Raw genomic sequence first — 21329 nt, 5'->3', positions numbered from 1 at the left:
TTATAGATCAGGAGCATGGGTGCTGGAGGCCCTGGGGGGAGGATGGGGTGGGATGGGGGAGGGGGGTTGGGGGGGCACTGTCGCTGTCAGCTGCAGAGAGAGAGAGGGGAGCAGAGGCCCAGTTTGGGTCATTGCCCGGCAGTCTCGCTGCTAGATGCTCCTGTTTACTTGCCCTAGTGTCTTTTCATGTTTGTAATATGTGTCATTAGCCCTCTTTGACACTCTCACCCTCTTTGCAGTGCCTCTGTGTCTGTACCCGGAGTTTTCTCCTCTGAATTTGTGGCCATGAACCATTGAGTGCCTTTTCTGTGCTTTAATGGCTTTTAGTTCAGTCGTCATATTAATAATCCCCTCGACCTGCATCAGGGATAATTCCTGCTCTTCAGACTTTTTTTTCCCTTCCGACCCATTATTCCTCAAGGACTGCGCTAGCCATTTTTGGGGAAATATCATGTAGCGTTACCTCTGGAATGCAATTCAAGAGGGTTTTTTATTGCATTGCTTTCCATTTTCAAGGAGAATAGCATGCTCAGTCATGTAATTGAGCTACATTAACTTTTCAACATTTGTGGTATTGTTGAAACAGTGACCTCGACAGACTGCTATGAACACGGATTTCATCTCTAGTTTAGGACTGAATTATTCAAAAGCAACATTTGACATTTGCAAAAAGAGGCTATGGAAACCCTCTAGATTCAATTAAAACACTGCCTGTCTTGTCATGAGAGCGGTGGAAGCAGATAAAACAAACCTGTATGAATGTATATTTTGACCTTAAATTTCACATTTCCAAACTGGGAATGACACATTCTCCTAAAGGCACTGCTTTGGCTTTAATAATGTGAAATCATAGGCATTTACTTGGTTTAAGTAGCAATCTTTAGCCAGTGATGTCTCATGAAGCTGATAATATGACATGTCATAATTGGCTAATGACATTGCCCAGTCCTAAGCGAGCAATGTTTGTGCTATAGGCCTGCACTCTCAGTGAGCTCTTCTGCTGGCTGAGCCACTCTGGATCCCTGCAGCAAAACGTTTTTTTTTTTAACGTGCATCTGCACACTATGCTGGAGAGTGAATCAGTTAAGGCAACGTGTGTGAACAAACACAAATGCAGGGTTGAGCATTGATTGATTGTTGTTGGCATGAAGTACCTGGAGCGAATATAGTCAGCTAGTAAAAACAAAAATGATGTCATGCTATATGTGTGAACCTTACCGAAACAAAAAGCAGGTAGGATGTCTTAAGGAGCATGGACTGGTTTTGCAAATATGAATAAATCATAGAATAGAAGGTAGAAAAACACTGTGTGTGTGTGTCCGTGTGTGTCCGTGTGTGTGTGTCCGTGTGTGTGTGTCTGTGTGTTTGTGCATTTATTTGTATTTAATAACATAATCATAAAATGGAGAAGGGTGTGTGTCAAGTGAGCAATAGTGGAAAATGTAATGTACCTTGATCAGTTGTGCCAGGCATGGAGCTCCAGGCAACAGGGCCCTGGGGCTCTTTTCACAACAGTGTGTGTATGTAGGTGCCTGTGTGTAGTATGTGCGCCTCTGTTTGGAGGAATAAAACATGTCATGTTTTGCCATGGCGAATGCTTCAGACTGCGTCAGACCTTATGAATGTGAAAGTTAACCCCATTACTGTCCTGAGGTTGTCATTTTCTTTGACTTGTGGCGCTGCATCACCTGTGGTATTGGCACAAGCAACACGGGCTGCCATTTTTGTAACATTGTCAACAGGAGCTGGGTCTGTGTCTTCACAAGAAATGTACCAGTAAGCCACATCTTGTGTGTCCTTCATGTCTATTCACCAGAAGTACAGAAGCCTGTTGGTCTCTTTGTCTAGCCTGGGCAGTTCAGTGGGACAGTTCACAGATCTACAAGTTGTAAAGCTATGTGTGTGTGGTAACTCTGTAGCTCCCATTTCACTCCTGCATGATTGACAGGGGCAGCATATGGCATGCTGTGAGATCTGTGCCCTCTTCCCATGGGACACATTAGGTAGTTTGTGTAATGGTGTTGGGTTAATGACAGATGGTTTGTGTGTTTGTGTGTTCATGCATACGTATGTGAGAGTGTTTGTGCATATGCATGCATGTATATACGTATGTTTGTGTGTGTGTGTGTGTGTGTGTGTGTGTGCGCGTGTGTGTAGGTGCTTGTTTCTGTTATTTGAATCATTATTTTAATCTTTATAGTGTGACCAACTCTGATCTAGCACTCACCCTGTCATACTTTTGACACAAATTAACTGTACAGTTTTTGACACAAATTAACTGTACAGTTTTATGACCATTCATGTAAAGTGGGTATTTACAGTTAACTCAGTTCTTTAAGTTTAATGCTAATCACACTGAATTAGAACTCATTTATTAGTTTAATCCTAGTCCCCTTAATGTAATACCTAATAGTTACAATGCCCTATAGCTCTCCATTTAAAAGCTGCCCTGAAACCAGATAAACCAAACAGTGGAACTGAACTTTAATAATCAAATTAACTAAGCATTGTGCTGGCACAGAAGTCTCATTTTCTGAGAATACTGAGCTCTGAAAAGCTAACATAAAAAATGTCAGTAAATAATGCTTTAATTTATGTTTTAAATAATGCCTACTGTACTTTACTAATGCCTACTGTATGTGTGCATATTTGTTGGTTTTACAACAACACTGATATTTAGCTGAATGTAATTTCCCTTGTTCATGTACTTCCAGATATATGTACTGTAAGTTAGCTTCCTTATGGAGAAAAATCAATTTAGACTGACATGAAAGTTGGGGGTTCCTATTGACTTTGGTGTCATTCAAATGCCTTTACACGTTTATCACACCCCCAGAAGTGTTCAAAAGAGGTCAGAAGTAAGCATGTTGCCAAGAAGGTGATTAAAGCGGGAAGTACATTTGTTGCATCTAACCACATCAAGGGCATAGAGTTGTTTTTCCTTCACGAACAACATTATGAGTTCGGCTCATGGCCTGGCCATCTGTTTTTCTGCCAAGGTCAGCCCCTTTTCTCCCCTCCTCCTTGCAGTCACAGAGACAAGGTACAGTCCTAGAAACTTGGCAATTTTCCATTAAATCATCCACTCTTTTTCACTGCATATTAGACTGTTCTTTAGCCATTACGACACTTATTCCGTAATGATTCTTGCCCGCATCAGCTATGGTTGTTTACACACAAGTATTGTACTTGTACCTCAATAGTGACAATAATTTAGCCACTTCAGCTAATTAACTGGTAATTAATTTTTTATTTTTAATATATCGTATTTTTATCATATATTTTAACATATCTAGACCTTTATATTATTTTTAGTTTGACATGGTTGATGTTATACAGTATGGAGGGAACTGATTTAATTACATAGATTTGCTGTAGATACACAACCATGTATCTTACAAAGTAATATTTCTTCATGTTTTTGGGGCAATTAGCTTTAATCAAAATTAGAGTGAGATATGTCATCCTGTCAAGACCTGAAGTGCTTGAAATTTGCTCAAAGCCCTATGCAGGGACAACAGTCCATAAGATGTATGTGCGAGTTTCTCCTTGATAGTGTGAGACGGAAGCCACGTCACCAATGAGAGTCACTCAAACCTTGACCTCTCCCCTCCCCCCTCCCCCACCACAGTGGCAGGAGAGCCACAGGCAGGGGATGTGGTGATTATTGCTTCTGTCAGCTCTGCTTCTTGCTCAGTGTGATATGGGAGCCTTGATTCTAACCCTTGTGCATTGTCCCTCACCACACACACACACACACACAGACTCACACACTCTCTCTCTCTCTCTCACACACACACACACACACACACACACACACACACACATACACACACACACACACACACACACACACTGCACATACAAGAAAACAGGGACAAGCAAAGCAGTGAGAAGCACCAAAGGAAGCTTCGACTAGATGAACAATCAATTCCACTACCTTTGTGTTGTCCAGGGCAACACAGTCATACAGCCAATATGATTTATATCCATTTCAGGTCTTTCCTTGTATTTTCTCCACTAAAAACAATGAACACAGGGTTAGTGTACAGTGTCAAAGTTAAAGTAAATTTCAGTGGATTGGATTTTATCATTGTTATTATTATATTCCACTGAGATGTACACAACATTTGAAGGAACAACTGTAATGCATGTAAGTGTATCCAATACTAATGGCTGTAGGCACCAGTGCACAGCATGAAATACTAATTGCAGTCATGGAAAAGAGTGGAAGTTTTCAATCTGCTGGGCATAGAGCAAGTAGCCACTAAGTCCACTTACAGTTCAGGATGAGACTGAAACCTAGTGGTGCACACTGTACGCGCATGGTTAAGTTCCCACAATGCCCAGCGATGTCAAGAGCAGCAGATGCATAAACAGGGATTGGTAAACAGGGTGACATTGTCCTGCCTGGCGTCTCTGACGCTTTCGCAGTCCTCTCCGTGGAGTTCCCCACTGGACCGCTTTCTGGAGTGGAGTCATGTCAGCTGTGAATGTGGGCCAGCCAGAGATCTCCCCAGCCTGTGTGGCACACATGCCCATAGACTGCACACCATGCTCCACTTCCTGCAGTGCTTCACCCTAGACATGAATATCCAAAAGGCGCCCCGGGGACACACTTGCAAAAATGTCACATGCTATAGAACATTTTTGTCAGGTTGACCCATGCTGGAAATCAAGGGCAATTAAGGACACCCTTGACAAGGGTGGCAGATTGTATTAGCTCTATGTGAAATATGTGAGAGAGCCTCCGTTTCTTCATGTCTGTTTTCATAGCTTGGCAAAATTAAGAAAAAGGGATCGTTTTGAGTTAATGTATTAATCCACAAATATGCAAAGCAAATATGATGCTTGCAGTTATACGGTGTGACGTTAGATGACAGCTGATTGTGTGATGTCACAACGTTGTGGACTTCCTCACTCAATCCTCAGCCGCACACAGCATTAGTGTTTTTACCCCCCAGAATAAAACCTGTCTGTGTCTGTCTTCCAGGTGAGAGGCGTGGCCAAAAAAGTGCAATCAAGCCGGTCGGGGAAAGGACGGGACTGCCCGAGAGCCAATCGGAAAAGAGATGTTGACGCGGAGGCGGGAGGTGGCTCTGGCCAGACTGTCACTCCTACTGCTGTTCTGGCGGGAAGTGTGCACAATTGAAGTTCCATTAGATCGTAAGTCAGTTGCAACCCTATTGTAGGAACACTAAAGATTATCTTAACTACAACAGCACAGATAGTATGAAACACTAGAAAGTAATTTATCCATTTTCTTGTTTCAGTGTATGCACCAATATTCATGTGTTGTTTTGTAGCATATTTGACAAAGATCCAGCTTTGATGGCTGGTCTTTGAGATTGATGGCTGGTGTTTTTAAGACCATCCGATTCTGTTGGTAGTCCCCACCCGCACTCTAGGCAAGGAGACACTTTCACAGCCCCACCCAGAGTCACCTTTGACCCTGTAAGTGACAGCTACTCAGTGTCTATTTTCCATAAAAGCACTGAGTGTGACACTTCTTTTGTGCTGTTTTTTGGGCTGAAATAGAAGATTACACAGAGTGCTTGTTTATAGGACAATGTGGATGAAAACGGTGAATAATTTACGGTGACTTGATATACATTATTAACCCTAACATATGTGACAAGGGGGTTAGGCATGAAAGCTGAGCCGAAACGTAATGAGCGGCTTCTGTTCATAGAGGGAAAGGGCTCTCTCACCCACACGCAGCCTTGTGTGCTGTAAAAGAGGGGGCCACATGCTAACTCTTCACCCCTCCCCAGCTCATTCTCAGACTTCACTTCACAAAGTCACTGTAATGCTTATTCCGTCATTGTGTTAGTCAACAGACATATTCATTTACAAATCCCCATTGCTACCTTGTTAAATGAAACTATGTTTGTTGCACCATGGTGACTATAATTTTATTCTTTGTTATTCATCTGGCTAACTGGATTTTATTGAAAATGCAGCACCGGGTCTCGTACCAGCAATCCGCATACCAGCCAATTAGAACTGTTGTTCATTCTCAGCAGTAAACAGCAAGCAGGCAATTTTTGAGCGTGGAGATATTTGATCATCCTATTGTTTGCCACAGGTATTTATGTGTGAATAACTGGCACAGGTTCATGCTCGTTTCTCTTCACATCAGCCAATTGTATTAAAATGCGGCTGAAATATCCCAGAATATGTCAGTTCTCCAGTATATGTCCACATTTGATCATACAAAAAGCATGATGCAATTTTGGATCTATCACATGGTATGCAGGTTTTAATGTGGCAGATAATACACTGTCCTTTTTCTGTCCTATGGCTTCCAGTAGTTTTATTTATCTAATTTTTCTTTTTTTGCCACTGGGGTAGAAACACAGCATTGTTTTGCTCTGTGACCGTGATGTTATAAACGACAAACCAAGAAAGAACGCAGAGTGCCCTGTGGGCTCTTCCTAAGTAGCCGGTCCAGAGAAATGTGCAATAGGCTCAAAATACATGCCAGGTTCATTTTTGTTGACTCTTTTTCAATGCCTCCTCTCCCTTATTGCTCTCTCTCCCCAATCCCATCCTATGAATCTCTATTGATTTCCAGGGATTTAGCAGTCTGAATTTTCTTCCCTGTGTCGAATGAATAATGTCCTTATGGCCTCTTGACCTCTGTAAATACATTCTGCTAACACTCATGTAGGACAAACATGAATCAGCCACCTCCTGAAATAGGGCAAGTGTTTTCATCTCTCTTTTTTTTTTTTACAGGAAATGATAGACAAGTATAAGCTGTTTGTGCAATCATATCTGAGGAGTCCTTGTCCTGCTGTAGGATGTGCATTTTATTTAGCCAACTGCAAGGGGGAGAAATCAATCTTTGTCACCCACCCCTCCAACCCCCCAAACACACACACACATGCACACACACGCACACACACACACAGAGCTCTGTCCACCCCTTGTCCCTTAGTGGTTTTCCAATGATTGGGGTTGCCATCGTTTCCCCGTGAACCTTTCCAGCCCCCTCCTCCCCCCCAGTGGCTTTGAGTAGGTGGCATGATTAATAACAGACAGGGACCATCGGAGAGAAGGAGAGAGGTTTCACCTGCCAGAGACGAGCTGGCTCTGTCAAGCCCCACAGACGGGGCTGTGTGCCTCAGAGCTCCTGAGCCAGGCCACAGCTATTGTTCCCATGCCTGGGCGGTTGATGAGTAGGAGCAAAGGGTGATATGTGTGCCTCCTGTGATGGACATGAGGAGGATGATGTCAACGCTGACCAAATGGCCATTGCTCTTCTTCTGACACCATAGCTCACCAATAGAGTAGAATGTGGAGGTCATGAGAAAGTGGGGAAAGTCCACAACTGCTCAACAGCTGTAATTTTCTTTTTTATGTTTTGTTTTGTCATGCATAATGTTATTGTTTTTTGAAGCATGCTTCTTGGAGGCAAATTGAAATGGTGTTCCATGGTGTTTCTCTCCCACACTCTGAAATGGCTCCTGAACAGCATCTTGATTGGCTGTCTGTAGTGCCCAGTCACATTCCAGGTCACTTCTTACAGCTACTCACAAATGTCTCTCCTTTCTCCTTCTCTTTTTTAATGCTGCCCTTTGTTAAAAATTGTGATGCACACCTCTGGAATCCATAAACAGGTAAGAATTTTCTCTATGTATGAAGTGATTTGTAAAATCACACATACAAATGGTTTATCATTCTTATATCTTCTGTGGCATAATTACATAGTGGGAGCTGAGCTGGAAAGGATGAAGTCTCTCAGCTAATAACTAATATAGAAACACAATATCTAATATGAATTACATAGAAGCAGTGGTAGTGGAGTAGACGTGCTGGGCAGTACCTGGTGTAACCATGTGACAGGAATGCAGGATACCTTATAGTAGATCACTGTTGACCATGGTTCCGCTAATATCACTAACAAGCCCATCTCCCCTCCCTCTCTCCTCACTATCTCTGGCCCCGCTGGAACTAACAGCAAAGATCCAACAAGACCGTAAGTCCTCCTGATTAACCCAGATATTCATCTGCATTAAAGTGCATCCGGGGTGTTTCTCTGACAAGTATTATCACCGGTATACCTTTATGACAATTAAATATTGGTAGAAACCTCTCTGAAGGATTTTCTAAATTATGGAAATCCAAGGAGAGTTCTTTGATACACCAGATGTACATTTAGTAGATTCATTTTAAAAAATGACAATTTTTCGCCCTCCAGAGAACAACCGACAACCCTGGGTTTATTTTAATGTGCCATCTATTGTCATTGCATCACCAAGAGTGTGATTTTCATTTGCAAGATGTTTTTTTTTTTTTTTTGGGGGGGGGGGGGGGGGGGGGGGTTAAAAGGTAAATACAAATTGCATCAGATTTCTACCAAGTGCAAACACAGTGAGAAATGAAAGAATTGTGGGGTACGTGTCCTTTTGTATGTCACTCATCAAGACAATAACTCATTAAAATGATAATTTATTTCTGTTCTTTTTCCATGAAAATATGGGCATTCTCCAGAGTGTTTTGTAGCTTTTAGTCTAAGCATTGCCAGAATGCCCCCTGTTCAGTGAGATAGAAGTGGAGCAATGTAGAAAACAATTGGGATACTTCTGGGTAAGTGGGCAATTAAATATGTATAGTACACTGAACACAGCTGCGGATATGCCAAAGGGGGGATAAAACCAGCTTGATGCTATAACTCCCTGTATGGATAGACTGTTTTACTTTAAAGGGGCCCTAGAATGAGATAAGTTAACCCAGGGAAAGTATTTAGATGTACCTGGCATTTATGATGCACCTTTCAAAGGACTGGCCACCTGGTATGGGCTTGGTATGTCCAGCCAAACACATTCTATTGGTTTCATTTTTGAACGTTTACTGTTTCACCTTTGTGTCATAAAGCAGTGATTATAAGCAACTTTATGATAAATGTCGATCATTATAAAGTGATTTGTCATGAAACAGGGGTCGTGTGTAATTTTAAGCTAACTAGTTGTATGGTATATGTTAAATGATGCTAATGAGATCAAGCAGGCATCATTTTTCACAGGTTGACCTTAGCTGTCTTAGAAAACATTCCACCTTTTTATCCCAGTTTAATGTATTGTAATGCATTGTAATACATTACAATACATTACATTACACAAATAAACAGTTTTACTTGTTTGGCTAATACATTGTTAGACACATACGTTTAAAGAAAATTCTACTATATGTGCAAACATTAAGCAAATTTACAGTAGGCATACAGGCTACAAAGGAAGAGTAGGATATATGCTGAGAAGGCTGCACATTCCAGAAAGTCCCCAGGCTCTGATATGTATATTCAGATCATTTCTGAAATGTTTTCAGCGTAGAAGGAGGGGGAGCTATGAAAATACTCTCCGATTTCTGCTGAACTGCACGTGTTCCTGCTCATGTGTGCATGCTGTGCAGTAAAACCTAGTCAGCCTAATCTGTGTAGTAAAGCACGTTACTGTACAAAGTGAAATATGAAAAGGCACCTTGGATCAGCTTCTTTGGAAGGTAGTTTCTGCAATTGGTACAGTCAACAGTTATTTTCCCTGGGTTTTGTTTTCCCATATGTCAGTTTTCACAGAAAATGTAAAATTATTATTATAATTATTTCACCTGATAATTCTAAGGTCGGGTTCTGATGCTTTTCCATGGAACAGCCCCGGGTCCCCTTTAAGATACGCTCCCACCAGAGCACTGTTGGTTACATCATGCTCTCTGCCCTCCCCCCACCCCCACAGTGAAGCAGCCCCCCACCATTGTGAAGCAGTCACTGAAGGACTACATTGTGGACCCCAGAGATAACATCATCATCGAGTGCGAAGCCAAGGGAAACCCCGTGCCAACGTGAGGCCACACAAAGATCTCTTTTTCTCGGCTGTCTCTGTCACTCACTCCCTCTTTCTCCTGTCTGCCCGAATTATCTGCAGCCTATCCCCATCTCCTGCTTCACACCGAGATACCCAGTCTCTCTCTCCCTCCTCTGTCTCCTGTCTCACTCATCTTCAGCTGCAAATTGTAAGGTGCATTATTGCCACCAAGAACATTTGCGGCTATTGCCAAAGCAGCTCAGAAGCATCACATGCACTGGTGTAATAGTGGGGCCTGAGACACATTAGGACACAATTCAGAAAAACAAATGCTAAACTAATTAAAGATCATCAGAAGAACAAGTGTTGTAATTGAATTAGATAGAGAGATCAAGCAAATGCACAGTACTGACATTTTATCCAAAACATTTTACCTATTTAACTTGTATATATAATCAGTCAAACACAAACGGATCTGTTAAGATGGAGTATTCAACTGCTTGTCCTGTAAAAAAACATCTATTTCTTCTAGAGCCTACTTTAATTTTAACACAGTGTGTCTTTTTGAGGATACAAATGAGCAATTCATATGCACTTCTATGATAACAATGGCATGGCTCAAAATCAGATTTTTGCAATCAAATTATGGAAGCATCAAGAATAACTGTGCAGTGTTAATCAGGATAAGAGGCAGGTAAGGCCAGCAGAGACTGCCCCCAGAATACTCCACCTCTAAAAATAACCATGAAGTAGGCCTGTAATTTGTTAATAAATTTACAACAAAAAAGAATAACTGAAGAAGGATTTAACTGCAATGTGCCTTTGTGTTGATTTTGTGTCCCTCAAGCTGTGACAGTTGGGCTGGGGTATGGCTCCTAGGAGCACTCCGTTACTTTCTGTGAAAGTAATATTTAGTAGGCGTTCCTATAATTGAAATATTTATTACATTTTCTCTATCTTTCTTCCTGTCTTTGTTTCTCTCCTCTCCCCTTCCTCTCTCTCTCTCTGTCTGTGTCCTCCCCCTTCACTGCACGCCTCTGTCACCACATCCCACTCTCTCTGTCCCTCTTTGTGCTCTCTCCCCCTCCAACTCTAATTGGGAGTGACAACCATTAGTCGGGGCACGAACAGCAAAGCTTGTTTGAGCAAGTGCGGTACCCAGAGCTGTGCCCTCTCTGGCCTTCCCCACATCCCCCTGCCCGTGGCATTCACTGGCAGGATGGGCACAAGACGTGGGACCATAGAGAGTTTCCTATCTCCCCTTATGTAACCTGGCTTTGACCAGCTGAGGACAGTGGTGCCATTCAGGAAGCATTGTTTGTCCCATCCCATATTGAGGTTTACATAACAGGCATTTCCTACTATCCCAAGAGATCCTTTGTGATAGCATAATATGCCCAGCTAACCATTCATGCAGAAATCAAGTGAATTTTGTGGAAATATCAAATAGCATCATTCCCAACCAATGCCATCCTCTGATTTAAAGATTTTTAATAAATGTTTCAGGAGGTTGAGCAGGCTGACAGATACTGTCCTTGATAATCCCTTCTAATGCCCCAGAGCCATAATTATGCAAGTGTGTTATTCATTGGCCAATCAGAGACAATTATGCAAATTCATGCAGTGGACAGGTGTAGAAGGCTCAGCCTGTGACTCAGCAGATCTATGCCGGTGCAGTGTGTTCCAGCTCCATGTGACTTGAGAGGCGTTCCTTACTCATGTGGCAGGTTCTCATGGCGACGGAACGGGAAATTCTTCAACGTGGGGAAAGACCCACGGGTGACGATGCGGAAGCGCTCGGGGACGCTGGAGATTGGCTTCCGCAGCGGTGGCCGGCCAGAGGACTACGAGGGAGAGTACCAGTGTTTTGCCACCAATGATTTCGGCACAGCGCTCTCAAACAAGATCTTGCTGCGAGTCTCCAGTGAGGGCCTATACCTGCAGATCATTACATTCACACACACCTTTCTGTCAGCTCTTACTAAAACACACATACAGCTGTTTTGTGAAAAATTAAAAACTTGGTAAAGGGTTTGGTAGGATGTACCAAAGCATATTTATATATATATATACACACATACATATATATGACCTCTGAATGCATATATAGTATATGTTATCCGAGCTCAGAAGACCAGTGCAGTTCTGACATTGTTGCTACTTCTTCATCTCAGAGTCTCCACTGTGGCCAAAGGAAGTTCTGGAGCCAGTGGTAGTGACTGAGGGCTCACCGCTAGTCCTACCCTGCAACCCTCCACCTGGCCTTCCCCCTCCCCATACGTTCTGGATGAACAGTGGTGAGTACACGGCCTAATGTCCTCACTCACAGTAATGTCCATTTTATGTATCACTTCCCACCACAATGTCCTGTCCCCACTATGGCCCCACGCTCTGACTGTCTCCATCTCACTCCACTGTCCACATCTCAGTGTACTATCTCCATCTATCTCTGTCCCCGCTTGACTGTACTATGTACCACTCAGCCATTGATGCTGAACAAGCTCACAGCCCCAGAAATAGCTGAATGCACAAAATTGAGGTCTTTTACAGTTTTGCTAGGAAGATATTTTCACTCACTTATTGTCAAAGTCACGCCCTGGCTCATACTGTAGTATACACTACTGAAACTCTATATGGAGTGTGCAGCCTGCAGAGGTTCTCCTGGTCAAGCCTTCAGTGGTTTGTTTTGTAGTTTTTGTTCTGTACCGGCATGCATGTATCTTTATTCCAAAATCGAACTGAATGAAAAAATCTTGTCCGCTGCAAGGACAGAGTATTGTTTACTGCAGAAGACATTTTAATTATAATTTACCAATATGACCCCACAGTTTATTTTGGTAATATATTTACAATATTGTGCACTGTAGACAGATATACCTACATTATGTATGTAATTATTATTGTCTCAGCTATAACAAAGGTTTGGTTAATGACTGGTCACTTAATAATCTATTAGTTGGTCATCAGTTTGCATCCCATATTGCACTGTGTTTTGCAGTATTATGTAATTATGGTACTGACTCTCTCCCTTCCAAGCTATGATGCCCATAACCCAGGACAACAGGGTCTCCATGGGGCTGAACGGTGACCTGTACTTCTCCAATGTCCTGGCCAAGGATTCCACCACCGACTATAGCTGCAACGCCCGCTTCATGTTCACACACACCATTCAGCAGAAGAACCCCTTCATCCTCAAAGTGCAGACGAGTAAGTACCCCTGCATCCATGTTCACAGATAGGCATACCTGGGGCTTAGCCAGGATTAGCCATCCCAGCTCTAACGAAGGCTCCACCTGTTTTGTGTAAAACACAGAGGCTCATCCAGGAACAGTGCGTAAGAACAGTATGTCTACATTCACACGGTGCACAAACACTGTGTGTCCCTTTGGGCCTTCTCACGAGGATGTATGAACTGATGAAATATGGAATGTGGCCACCTAGTGTTGAAAAGATGGTCTGACAGTTTTTGCGCCGTAGGTCTACCACATAACTGTGCTTCGGTTCAGTTTAAGTTATTGTGTTTTTGCTTTGGGTGTGTGTATTTTTATTTCTGTTTAATATTTTCAGTTATAATAACGTGGACTTAGCGTGATCTTTTCATGTTTATACAGTGCTTGCCACAGTCTGTTAAAATGTTGATTTAATTTTTGATGTTTTCAGTTTTTTCGATCAGGGGACCTAGCAACATCCTCCACAAACTGTAACTGCAAAGATTATAAGCTCAGTTTTATATTCTGCTTTTACATTTTGGCTTTTTTGGATGTCATGGATAGGTAAAGAGCGCTTCTGCATATCTTGAACATACTAGTCTAAACTATGACAACACACCATAAGAGAAAAATCAGATGTGTCACATCTAAAATTATTCCCAGCTTTTATTCCAATAGCAGACATGTAATCAGATGCACCCAAGTTTGTCAAATCACTGACACTGGCCCACACCATCATTCCCTGTATATCTCAGAATCCCCCAGCACTGACATTCTTCTAAATGTGCTACAGGACGCTACTTTTTATACGCCCAGCAGCTGTGCCTGTTGAACCCATCTATACATTATTTCTTAATTGATCACAGATTACTATTCTATATTATACTATACTGTAAAAATTTGCACTCCTCATCATTCTGTAGTATTTTGACTTGTTACAGATATGATAGAGTGGCAGATTCCCCATTGATCTTCTTTTGTTTTCACATCTGTGTGTTTCTGTGATTTAGGAAACCTGGAAGCAGACTTTGCATTGTGTCTCTGTCTTTTTTCCTTCCAGTTCATTCTTCTCCTCCTATTTTCCTTATTATGTCCTGCATGTTTCTTTCCTTGGTGGTGGTCATTGGTGAAGGTCACTGTTCATTTGTCACCGGAGTGGTACAGTATCCCCCCGCCCCATATGGTCTGCCCCCATCCCATTTGTGTGCTTCTGTTTGGTTTATTCCATTGCATGCTGACAGGCCTGGTGTTGTTTTGTTGCAGAAGAGCCCTTTAATGACACATCAGGGTTCAACTACACTGACTTGTACAGTGGTGAGTCTTCAGCCATTCGGTTCTAGTCGTATTAGCTGGTTTGGTCCCCTGGTAACCATCCTAACCCACCTAGCTCCCTAACCTGCTCCTGCTAACCAATCATCAATTTACCTGAATTTAATTTATTTACCAAGTGGGGAGATATGGCTTGGCTTAAGGAAGTAGTCACCGCTCTTAACTCTGATGAGAGACAGGACTGACTCAATGTGTGAACATAATGTCTGAAGGCTTGTATTAGTTCCACCGATGTTTCTGGATCTAGCTGCCTTCTTTCCTGGTTGCAAATTGATATGGCCACTTGAACTAACTCAATGACATGAATTGAACCACTTCAACAGGCAGTATTAGCCTGTTTAATAATTTCAGTGTGCAAGAGAGAGCTGATTTCCTGTCCTGGCGGGCTGCATCCCAGTTACTTTTTCCACAGAGGCACTGCAAATGATTCCACCATTCCTGGTGATCAGACTTTGTATTACATAGTGTGTTTTATATCCACAGCTGTGGTGTGAGACATGCACCATTCACACATTCGATGTCACAATGTCCATGCCAAACAACCCCTTCTGCTGTAACTGCAGCTTTGTGAGGGGAAAGATTGAACTAATTTATTCAAAAAACTAATTAGTTTAATCAGGTGATTAAGGTGGAAAGAAAACAATACAGCATCTGGCCCTCCAGGACTGGAAATGTGCCACTAACTGATGTTGTAATCAGTATTATATTATATTATAGTATATTATATTATATTATATTATATTCATTCATTTACTTCTTAACATTCTTCAGTGATAATGTATAAAAATATCCAGCCACTAAGGGCAGGTAAATCCCTCAGGCCTACAACTGGTCTAGTTTCAGTTTTATCAAACCTGCTCCAAACCCTCCTCTCTAATTTGACAAATGCTGAAGCTGACCCAGGTTCAGTGGTAGTGGGCAGGATCTGTACGCACTGAGGCATGGACGTCACTGGAGGAGGAGGAGGAGTGATTACAGCCATTACCCGCTCTCTCCCCAGCACCTGATATGGGCCATAAATGTGCAGAGACAGGCTCTTTTGTGTGTGGGCCGCTTCTGCTGCCGGACTGCGGCACACAGTTTTCTATAGGGGCCTCGATGACAGGAACACAATCACACACAGACACACAGGCACACAGACACACAGACACACACACACACACACACACACACAATCACACACAGACACACACACACACACACACACACACTCACGCACAAGCCGCACCATTGTCACTGCTCAGCATCACCGCAGTCCACACGCATCATCTGACAGTCCTGCCTCCGTAGCCTCTAATCTGTGAGGGCTTTCTCAGTGCCTCAAACAATAAGCAGCTCTTTGTGTTTGTGTCGCTTGCACAGAAGTGTATCACAGGAAGATTTGCACAGCTATGTTCTTCACACTTAGTGTGCCTCAGAGGTTTGCTCCTGCTGGAGGTGTTGAAATAATCTCTGACTAACTTTGTTTTTTGTATCGTTATTGATGTCCGGTCATCTAGGTAAAGAAAGACCGATTAATATATGTTTTAACAATATCCTTTGTTTTGTGTGTGTGTTTGTGGCCTTCCTGGTAATTTAAAGGGATGGTACTTCCTTGGTAAACTAATTTGTTTCTCCATTGCAGCTCTCATTTCTGGCTTCCGTTGCAGTGTCCGTTCATATTAATATCAATGTCTGATACCCACAGCAATTCCAGATTTCACTGTTTCATTTCATAGATAAACGTCAGAGGAAAGTCAGCATGGCAGTGCTATGACCTCAGATGTCTCTACACAGCCCTGCCTTGTGGGGTGAAGTCTGTCATCAATAATCATATTCCATCATGTTGATTACATTTATTGATAAGTGCTCCGCTTGTTGCCCTATCTTCTGTCAGGTTTGCTTTGTCTTGGCTGGTGGTAGTTTTACCCTGCTGATTCATAATTTGTCAGACCTCACCACTGCAGTCTAAGGGAGTAAATTACCTGCGGTGATCAGAATAGAATGATTAAGATGTGAGTGGTGATTGATTTGAGACAGAGACGTGCTAATCAAAACTCTTGCTGTTACGTATTGTATTGCCTTACCTGCTGTGTCCTCTTAACATTTTCCTCCTTACAGAACAAAAAAGAGCACAAATGCTCTAACCTTACTGAGGGGAAAAGTAGAAAGTTGCATCTCAGCCCCCTAGTGGCAACTAAAGATAAATTTTGGAGCACATCTGTCTGTCTGTTTTAATAGATGATATTAACGAGCTCATTTGAGAGGAAAGTGAAGTGCAGCAGGTGTTCAGAGTCCTCAGTATTGTGTGATATGAACAGGTGATGCAGGCAAAGGGTCCAGTGTAGAGCAAGGCCTCTGCAGTTAGTATGTTTTGAGTTTCCTGAATATCTGTTGTAAAAGATCTGGATGTGCAGTTGGGGGAAAAAAGGACAAGAGTGAAGAAAAGGAGGTGCTGCAGGTCTCCATGTCATAATTGGTTGATTGTTTGGGTGTGGCAACTTTACAGTACAGAGACAGAATTTCACCCGCACCAAATGGCATGAGGGAAACTTGGCAACAGCTGACCCATGGCAGTGTAGCTGTGTATAAAGAGAGCTCGGTCTACAGAGAGGTCCACATTATAAACCTAAGATAGGCTTGACGGGGTTTTAATCTGTGTTTTAGTGAGTCATGCTATCCCAGGATATTTGGGCCCTAATGCAGAATGCCCAGCCCTGTTCATGTTTCTTTGCTTCTTTATTTCTTAGAACAACTGATTAATTCTTTTCAATGTTTCTGTCCTTATAAAGAAACAAGCTGTTCTGTTTCATCTACAAGTGTCATGCTGGCAAAGTTCAGCATAGATTTTAAGTGCCTCCGAAAAGATGTGAGGCAGCATTTACTCTGGAAGTGAAGCAATTAATGACCAAATGCTGAACTTGACTCACAGCGCAGTGAAATCTGGAACAGCTCCAAATGTGGCTAACAGAAGCTTTTGCTTTAACACAAGCTCAATGTGTAAGCCCAAAGATACTGATTGCGTGAAAAAATACTGTCTATTACAGGAAAAAAGGAATTAATTACATATTATAGTAGCCATAAATGGGTAGATGTAATTTAGTGTGTTTTGGGTTTCACCCTTATTTAGATAATTTTGAGGAAAGCCACTTAACTTGCTGTTGTTTTTTAGTGTAAAGGATCTGTGATAGAGACAGATTGTAGTCAAAATCAATGTTGTTTTTTTTTTTTTTTTTTTAATGAATTCCCTGAAAGGACCATGAAAGCAAAAAAAAAAAAAACATTGAATTTCCCGTCTTTGAAAACAATAAGAGGATGTCTGAGAAAATGATGCAATCCCTCTAAATATCAAGTAGTCATTTACTTAACATGTATGGGAGTTTCCTAAAACAACATCAGCTGAAAGCAGCTTGCAGCAACGCTCTGAAAATGGGAAACATCTGAAAATAATGAACATCTCTCAAAACAAAATATGTAGTGGAGCAAACATGTAATTGTAGTAACAATAGTCACATGGTCTGTCTGCTTTTTCCAATGACATGAATTACCTTGAGAGCATTTCGTATAGCCCTCCAATTTGCTACCAGTGTTTGCTCTCCAGCTTTCAAAAAAGAAGACTGACCTCGGTGGCAGTGGATTTAATTGGATAATGAATGCTTGGGGATTTAATTAGTGCCTCAAATGGATGAACATGTACCATTGCGTTTAATTAAGGTGTATCCTTGTGCTATAACTAAAATAGCATTTAAATCAGGTTTGGGCATGCAGAACATCAGTACGCTCTGTTATGGGAAACTGGAAACCCTGTTTTAAATTTTAATTAAAAAGGAAGAAGTTCTGGTCATCTGAGATTACCCTCCACAATGACATGGAAAACCCCTATAATATGTGCAAGCCTTGCAGAGTACTGCACCATTAACTAACTAACCTCATTGTCACAGTTGCTTTTAGCCTGATTCCACTGATGTAGTATATTACCACTTAGTTATCAAGCAATTAACCAAAGCAGTTAAGGTTCATCTTATTTAAGGAGTGCCATCGGTTTACTGGGAGAGGTCTGAACCTCTGATTACAAGCCTAATCCATTAACTACTCGCCGCACTGTTAACAATGCAAAATGCAACGCGTGGGGTGTAGACAGTGCTATTAAATGTGTTCCAATGAGTGGCATATGAAAGGAAAGCTCAGTCCCGCAGCCGCTGGCTTTATGTGATGCTGATCCCTGTGTTTTGGCCTGGCCCCCCCTCTCCATAGCCCGTGGCGTGGCTGAAACCACACCCACTTTCCTGGCCCCATCCGGGACGGTCAGCTCCAAGATGGTGCTCCGCGGAGAGGAGCTTCTGCTGGAGTGCATCGCTGCCGGAGTGTGAGTCCCTATAGTACACACGCAGACACAGATGCATACACGCACACACGCACACACACTTGCACATACACACACACCTGACCGAACACTGGTGCAAAAACCTGCATGCGTTACTATAGGGAGAGATTCCACATGCACACTGTACATGTGTTTAATGATTCGAACCCTGCATATACCCAACACTGATTATGCGCTTGCATCTTGTGTATCTTTGCATTTCTTTTCAGATCTTATATGCCCACTCACCTGTTTGTCTCTGCTTCCCTCTTCCTGTAGCCCCACCCCAAGCATCAAATGGTTCAAGAAGGGCGGTGACCTGCCCATGCAAAAAGTCAGGCTGGAGAAATTCAACAAGACGCTACGCGTTGTGGGTGTGTCCGAGGAGGACTCGGGAGAGTACATCTGCATGGCTAACAACAAGATCGGCAGCATCCGCCACTCCATCTCTGTCCAGGTCAAAGGTCAGCCTTGGCCACCGAGGTGGCAGTTATTATCATCTGTGTTGTTGATGTGCCTCATACAATTACAGTTTGCATATTTTATTAGGGTGATTATCTGGAGTGTTTAGAATGGCATCGAAGAATAGTTAACCTCGCAACAGACAGTGTTTTCCATTGCTATGGAAAGAATCTGTTCTCCTGACCACGCTCCTGTGTTTCACAGCGGCTCCATATTGGCTGGACCGGCCATCTAACCTAGTCTTGGCTCCAGATGAGAATGGGCGCCTGGTATGCCGAGCCAACGGGAACCCCAAACCCAGCATTCAGTGGCTGGTCAATGGGGAGCCCATCGAGAGTGAGTCTCCCAGAATGCACTGCAGTTCACAATGGATCACTGATAATCCGCACAAGTACTTTACATATGACATTCAAAGGGGGCCTATAGGAACATAATTTCCCTTTGTCTTTTATTCTCTCTACTAGGTTTTATATGCATGAGAAAGCTGTACACTACAGGAAGTGAATATCATATGTGATAATTAGTGGTCAAGCTCACTGTTAAGATCCTTGTTGATTCCTTGTTCCAGCTGCTCCACCAAACCCAAGCCGTAAGGAGATGGGCGACACCCTCATCTTCCGCTCAGTACAGATCGGCAGCAGCTCTGTCTACCAGTGTAATGCCTCCAATGAGCATGGATACCTACTGGCCAACGCCTTCGTCAGCATTCTGGGTGAGGGGCTGTGGGTGCAGGGCCTTAGAAGTGGTGGATACCACAGAGTGATCCGGGATAGTGAGCAACAGAAGACAGATACTGTGGTCAGTGGATAAGGATTATGGGCTGTGAGCAGGGTTCACCTGTGACAACACTGCACAGATTTATCTGATCGACAGATCTTTAAAATACACAGCTAATGTTGTGAGCTGAGTAAGTAGAACAATCTATTCAGATAAAAGATTGGTGAGTTTTTGATACAAGCTTCGATATGTAAAAGAAGCCCTTTGTGTAATGGGTAATAGTGAGGCTTATTGGATAATTGTCAGTAGTGAGGGATCCTGGCTAATGGCCATAATTGATTTACCCTGGGTAATGGGAAGTGATGAACGATCTGGAATGTGGATCTTCTCAATCAGTGGGTCTGCTCTCTGTTGCTACAGACATGGCTCCTCGTATGCTGGGACCCAAGAACCAGCTGTTGAAGGTGATCGAAAACAAACGCACTTTCCTTGACTGCCCGTTCTTTGGTTCACCGCTACCTGAGCTTCGATGGTGAGCGCAAGGGGGAGTAGAAGAGGGTTGTACCGTATATACATTTTTGCAGTTTTATAAAGCCACATAAGTCATTAGCATAGGCCTTGAAACAGTCTAAGTACTTTGAAAAATATTTATATGAATGGGCCTCCTAATGTTATAAACATGGTAAACACTCTATATGTGTGTGTATATGTGTTGGTGCATGTGTTTGTGTGTGTGTGCACATGTGTGTGATTGTGTAGGTTTAAGAATGGGCAGGGTAGTGGTCTGGATGGAGGGCACTACAGGGTGTACATCAATGGCACCCTGGAGATCAAACGTGTGCGGCCAGAGGACCAGGGCACCTACACATGCGTGGCCAGCAACATCATGGGAAAGGTGGAGAACCAGGTCCGCTTGGAGGTCAAAGGTCAGTCTCACAGAGAAGGAGCATTGCTGTGTTAACAGGTGTTGAAATCAGTCACTGTTGCTGTTAAAAGCTGTTATTATATCTGTTATTATAGCTGATATTTGCTCTGATGCAGTGTGATCTCTTGCCCTCACATGAATTTGTTTTTCTCTTCGTGTGTGTGTGCGGAACTATGTATGAGGGTTTTATTCACCAATAGCAGAAATGAACTGGTGAGAGATTTCATTTGATGTTGGATTCTCTAAATTGTCCTGAATGTCTTTGTCACTCCCGGTCCATTTCAGAACCCACCCGGATTGATCGTGCCCCTGCGCACTTGACAGTGACCCGCGGGAGCTTGGCTCGCTTCGACTGTCGTGTCAAATCTGACCCTACCCTCCCCATCACTGTCACATGGCTGAAGGATGACAAGCCCGTCAACCTGGGCTGGAGGTACGCACACACACACATGCATGCATGCATATACAAACAGAGCCACATATACACACATAGTTACACGTGCACATATAAACACAGACACATAGTCAGGTATGGTACA

At 42.8% G+C, this 21329-nt stretch overlaps 1 protein-coding gene across 21 annotated transcripts in view; it reads left to right on the top strand.

Annotated features, from left to right (window-relative positions):
- nfasca (neurofascin homolog (chicken) a) overlaps positions 1–21329 on the top strand; it is a 90265-nt gene that overhangs the window by 37301 nt on the left and 31635 nt on the right. For 12 of the 21 annotated variants that reach the window (XM_036531279.1, XM_036531294.1, XM_036531286.1 and 9 more), the window contains exons 3-16: positions 4994–5166; positions 7967–7984; positions 9738–9843; positions 11534–11730; positions 11981–12103; positions 12843–13013; positions 14279–14329; positions 18578–18689; positions 18966–19150; positions 19353–19484; positions 19717–19860; positions 20286–20397; positions 20625–20791; positions 21076–21223. In XM_036531279.1, the coding sequence (XP_036387172.1) occupies positions 5073–5166; positions 7967–7984; positions 9738–9843; positions 11534–11730; positions 11981–12103; positions 12843–13013; positions 14279–14329; positions 18578–18689; positions 18966–19150; positions 19353–19484; positions 19717–19860; positions 20286–20397; positions 20625–20791; positions 21076–21223 (1760 nt within the window). In that variant the 5' untranslated portion in view covers positions 4994–5072. The remainder of the gene's footprint in view (positions 1–4993; positions 5167–7966; positions 7985–9737; positions 9844–11533; positions 11731–11980; positions 12104–12842; positions 13014–14278; positions 14330–18577; positions 18690–18965; positions 19151–19352; positions 19485–19716; positions 19861–20285; positions 20398–20624; positions 20792–21075; positions 21224–21329) is intronic. The other 9 variants (XM_036531296.1, XM_036531299.1, XM_036531288.1 and 6 more) reach the window with 3 other exon arrangements.

Source organism: Megalops cyprinoides, chromosome 6, assembly GCF_013368585.1.
Source record: "Megalops cyprinoides isolate fMegCyp1 chromosome 6, fMegCyp1.pri, whole genome shotgun sequence".
NCBI lineage: Eukaryota > Metazoa > Chordata > Actinopteri > Elopiformes > Megalopidae > Megalops > Megalops cyprinoides.
The sequence above is the reverse complement of the archived record's forward strand: the minus strand, read 5'-3'. Positions and strand labels throughout refer to the sequence as shown.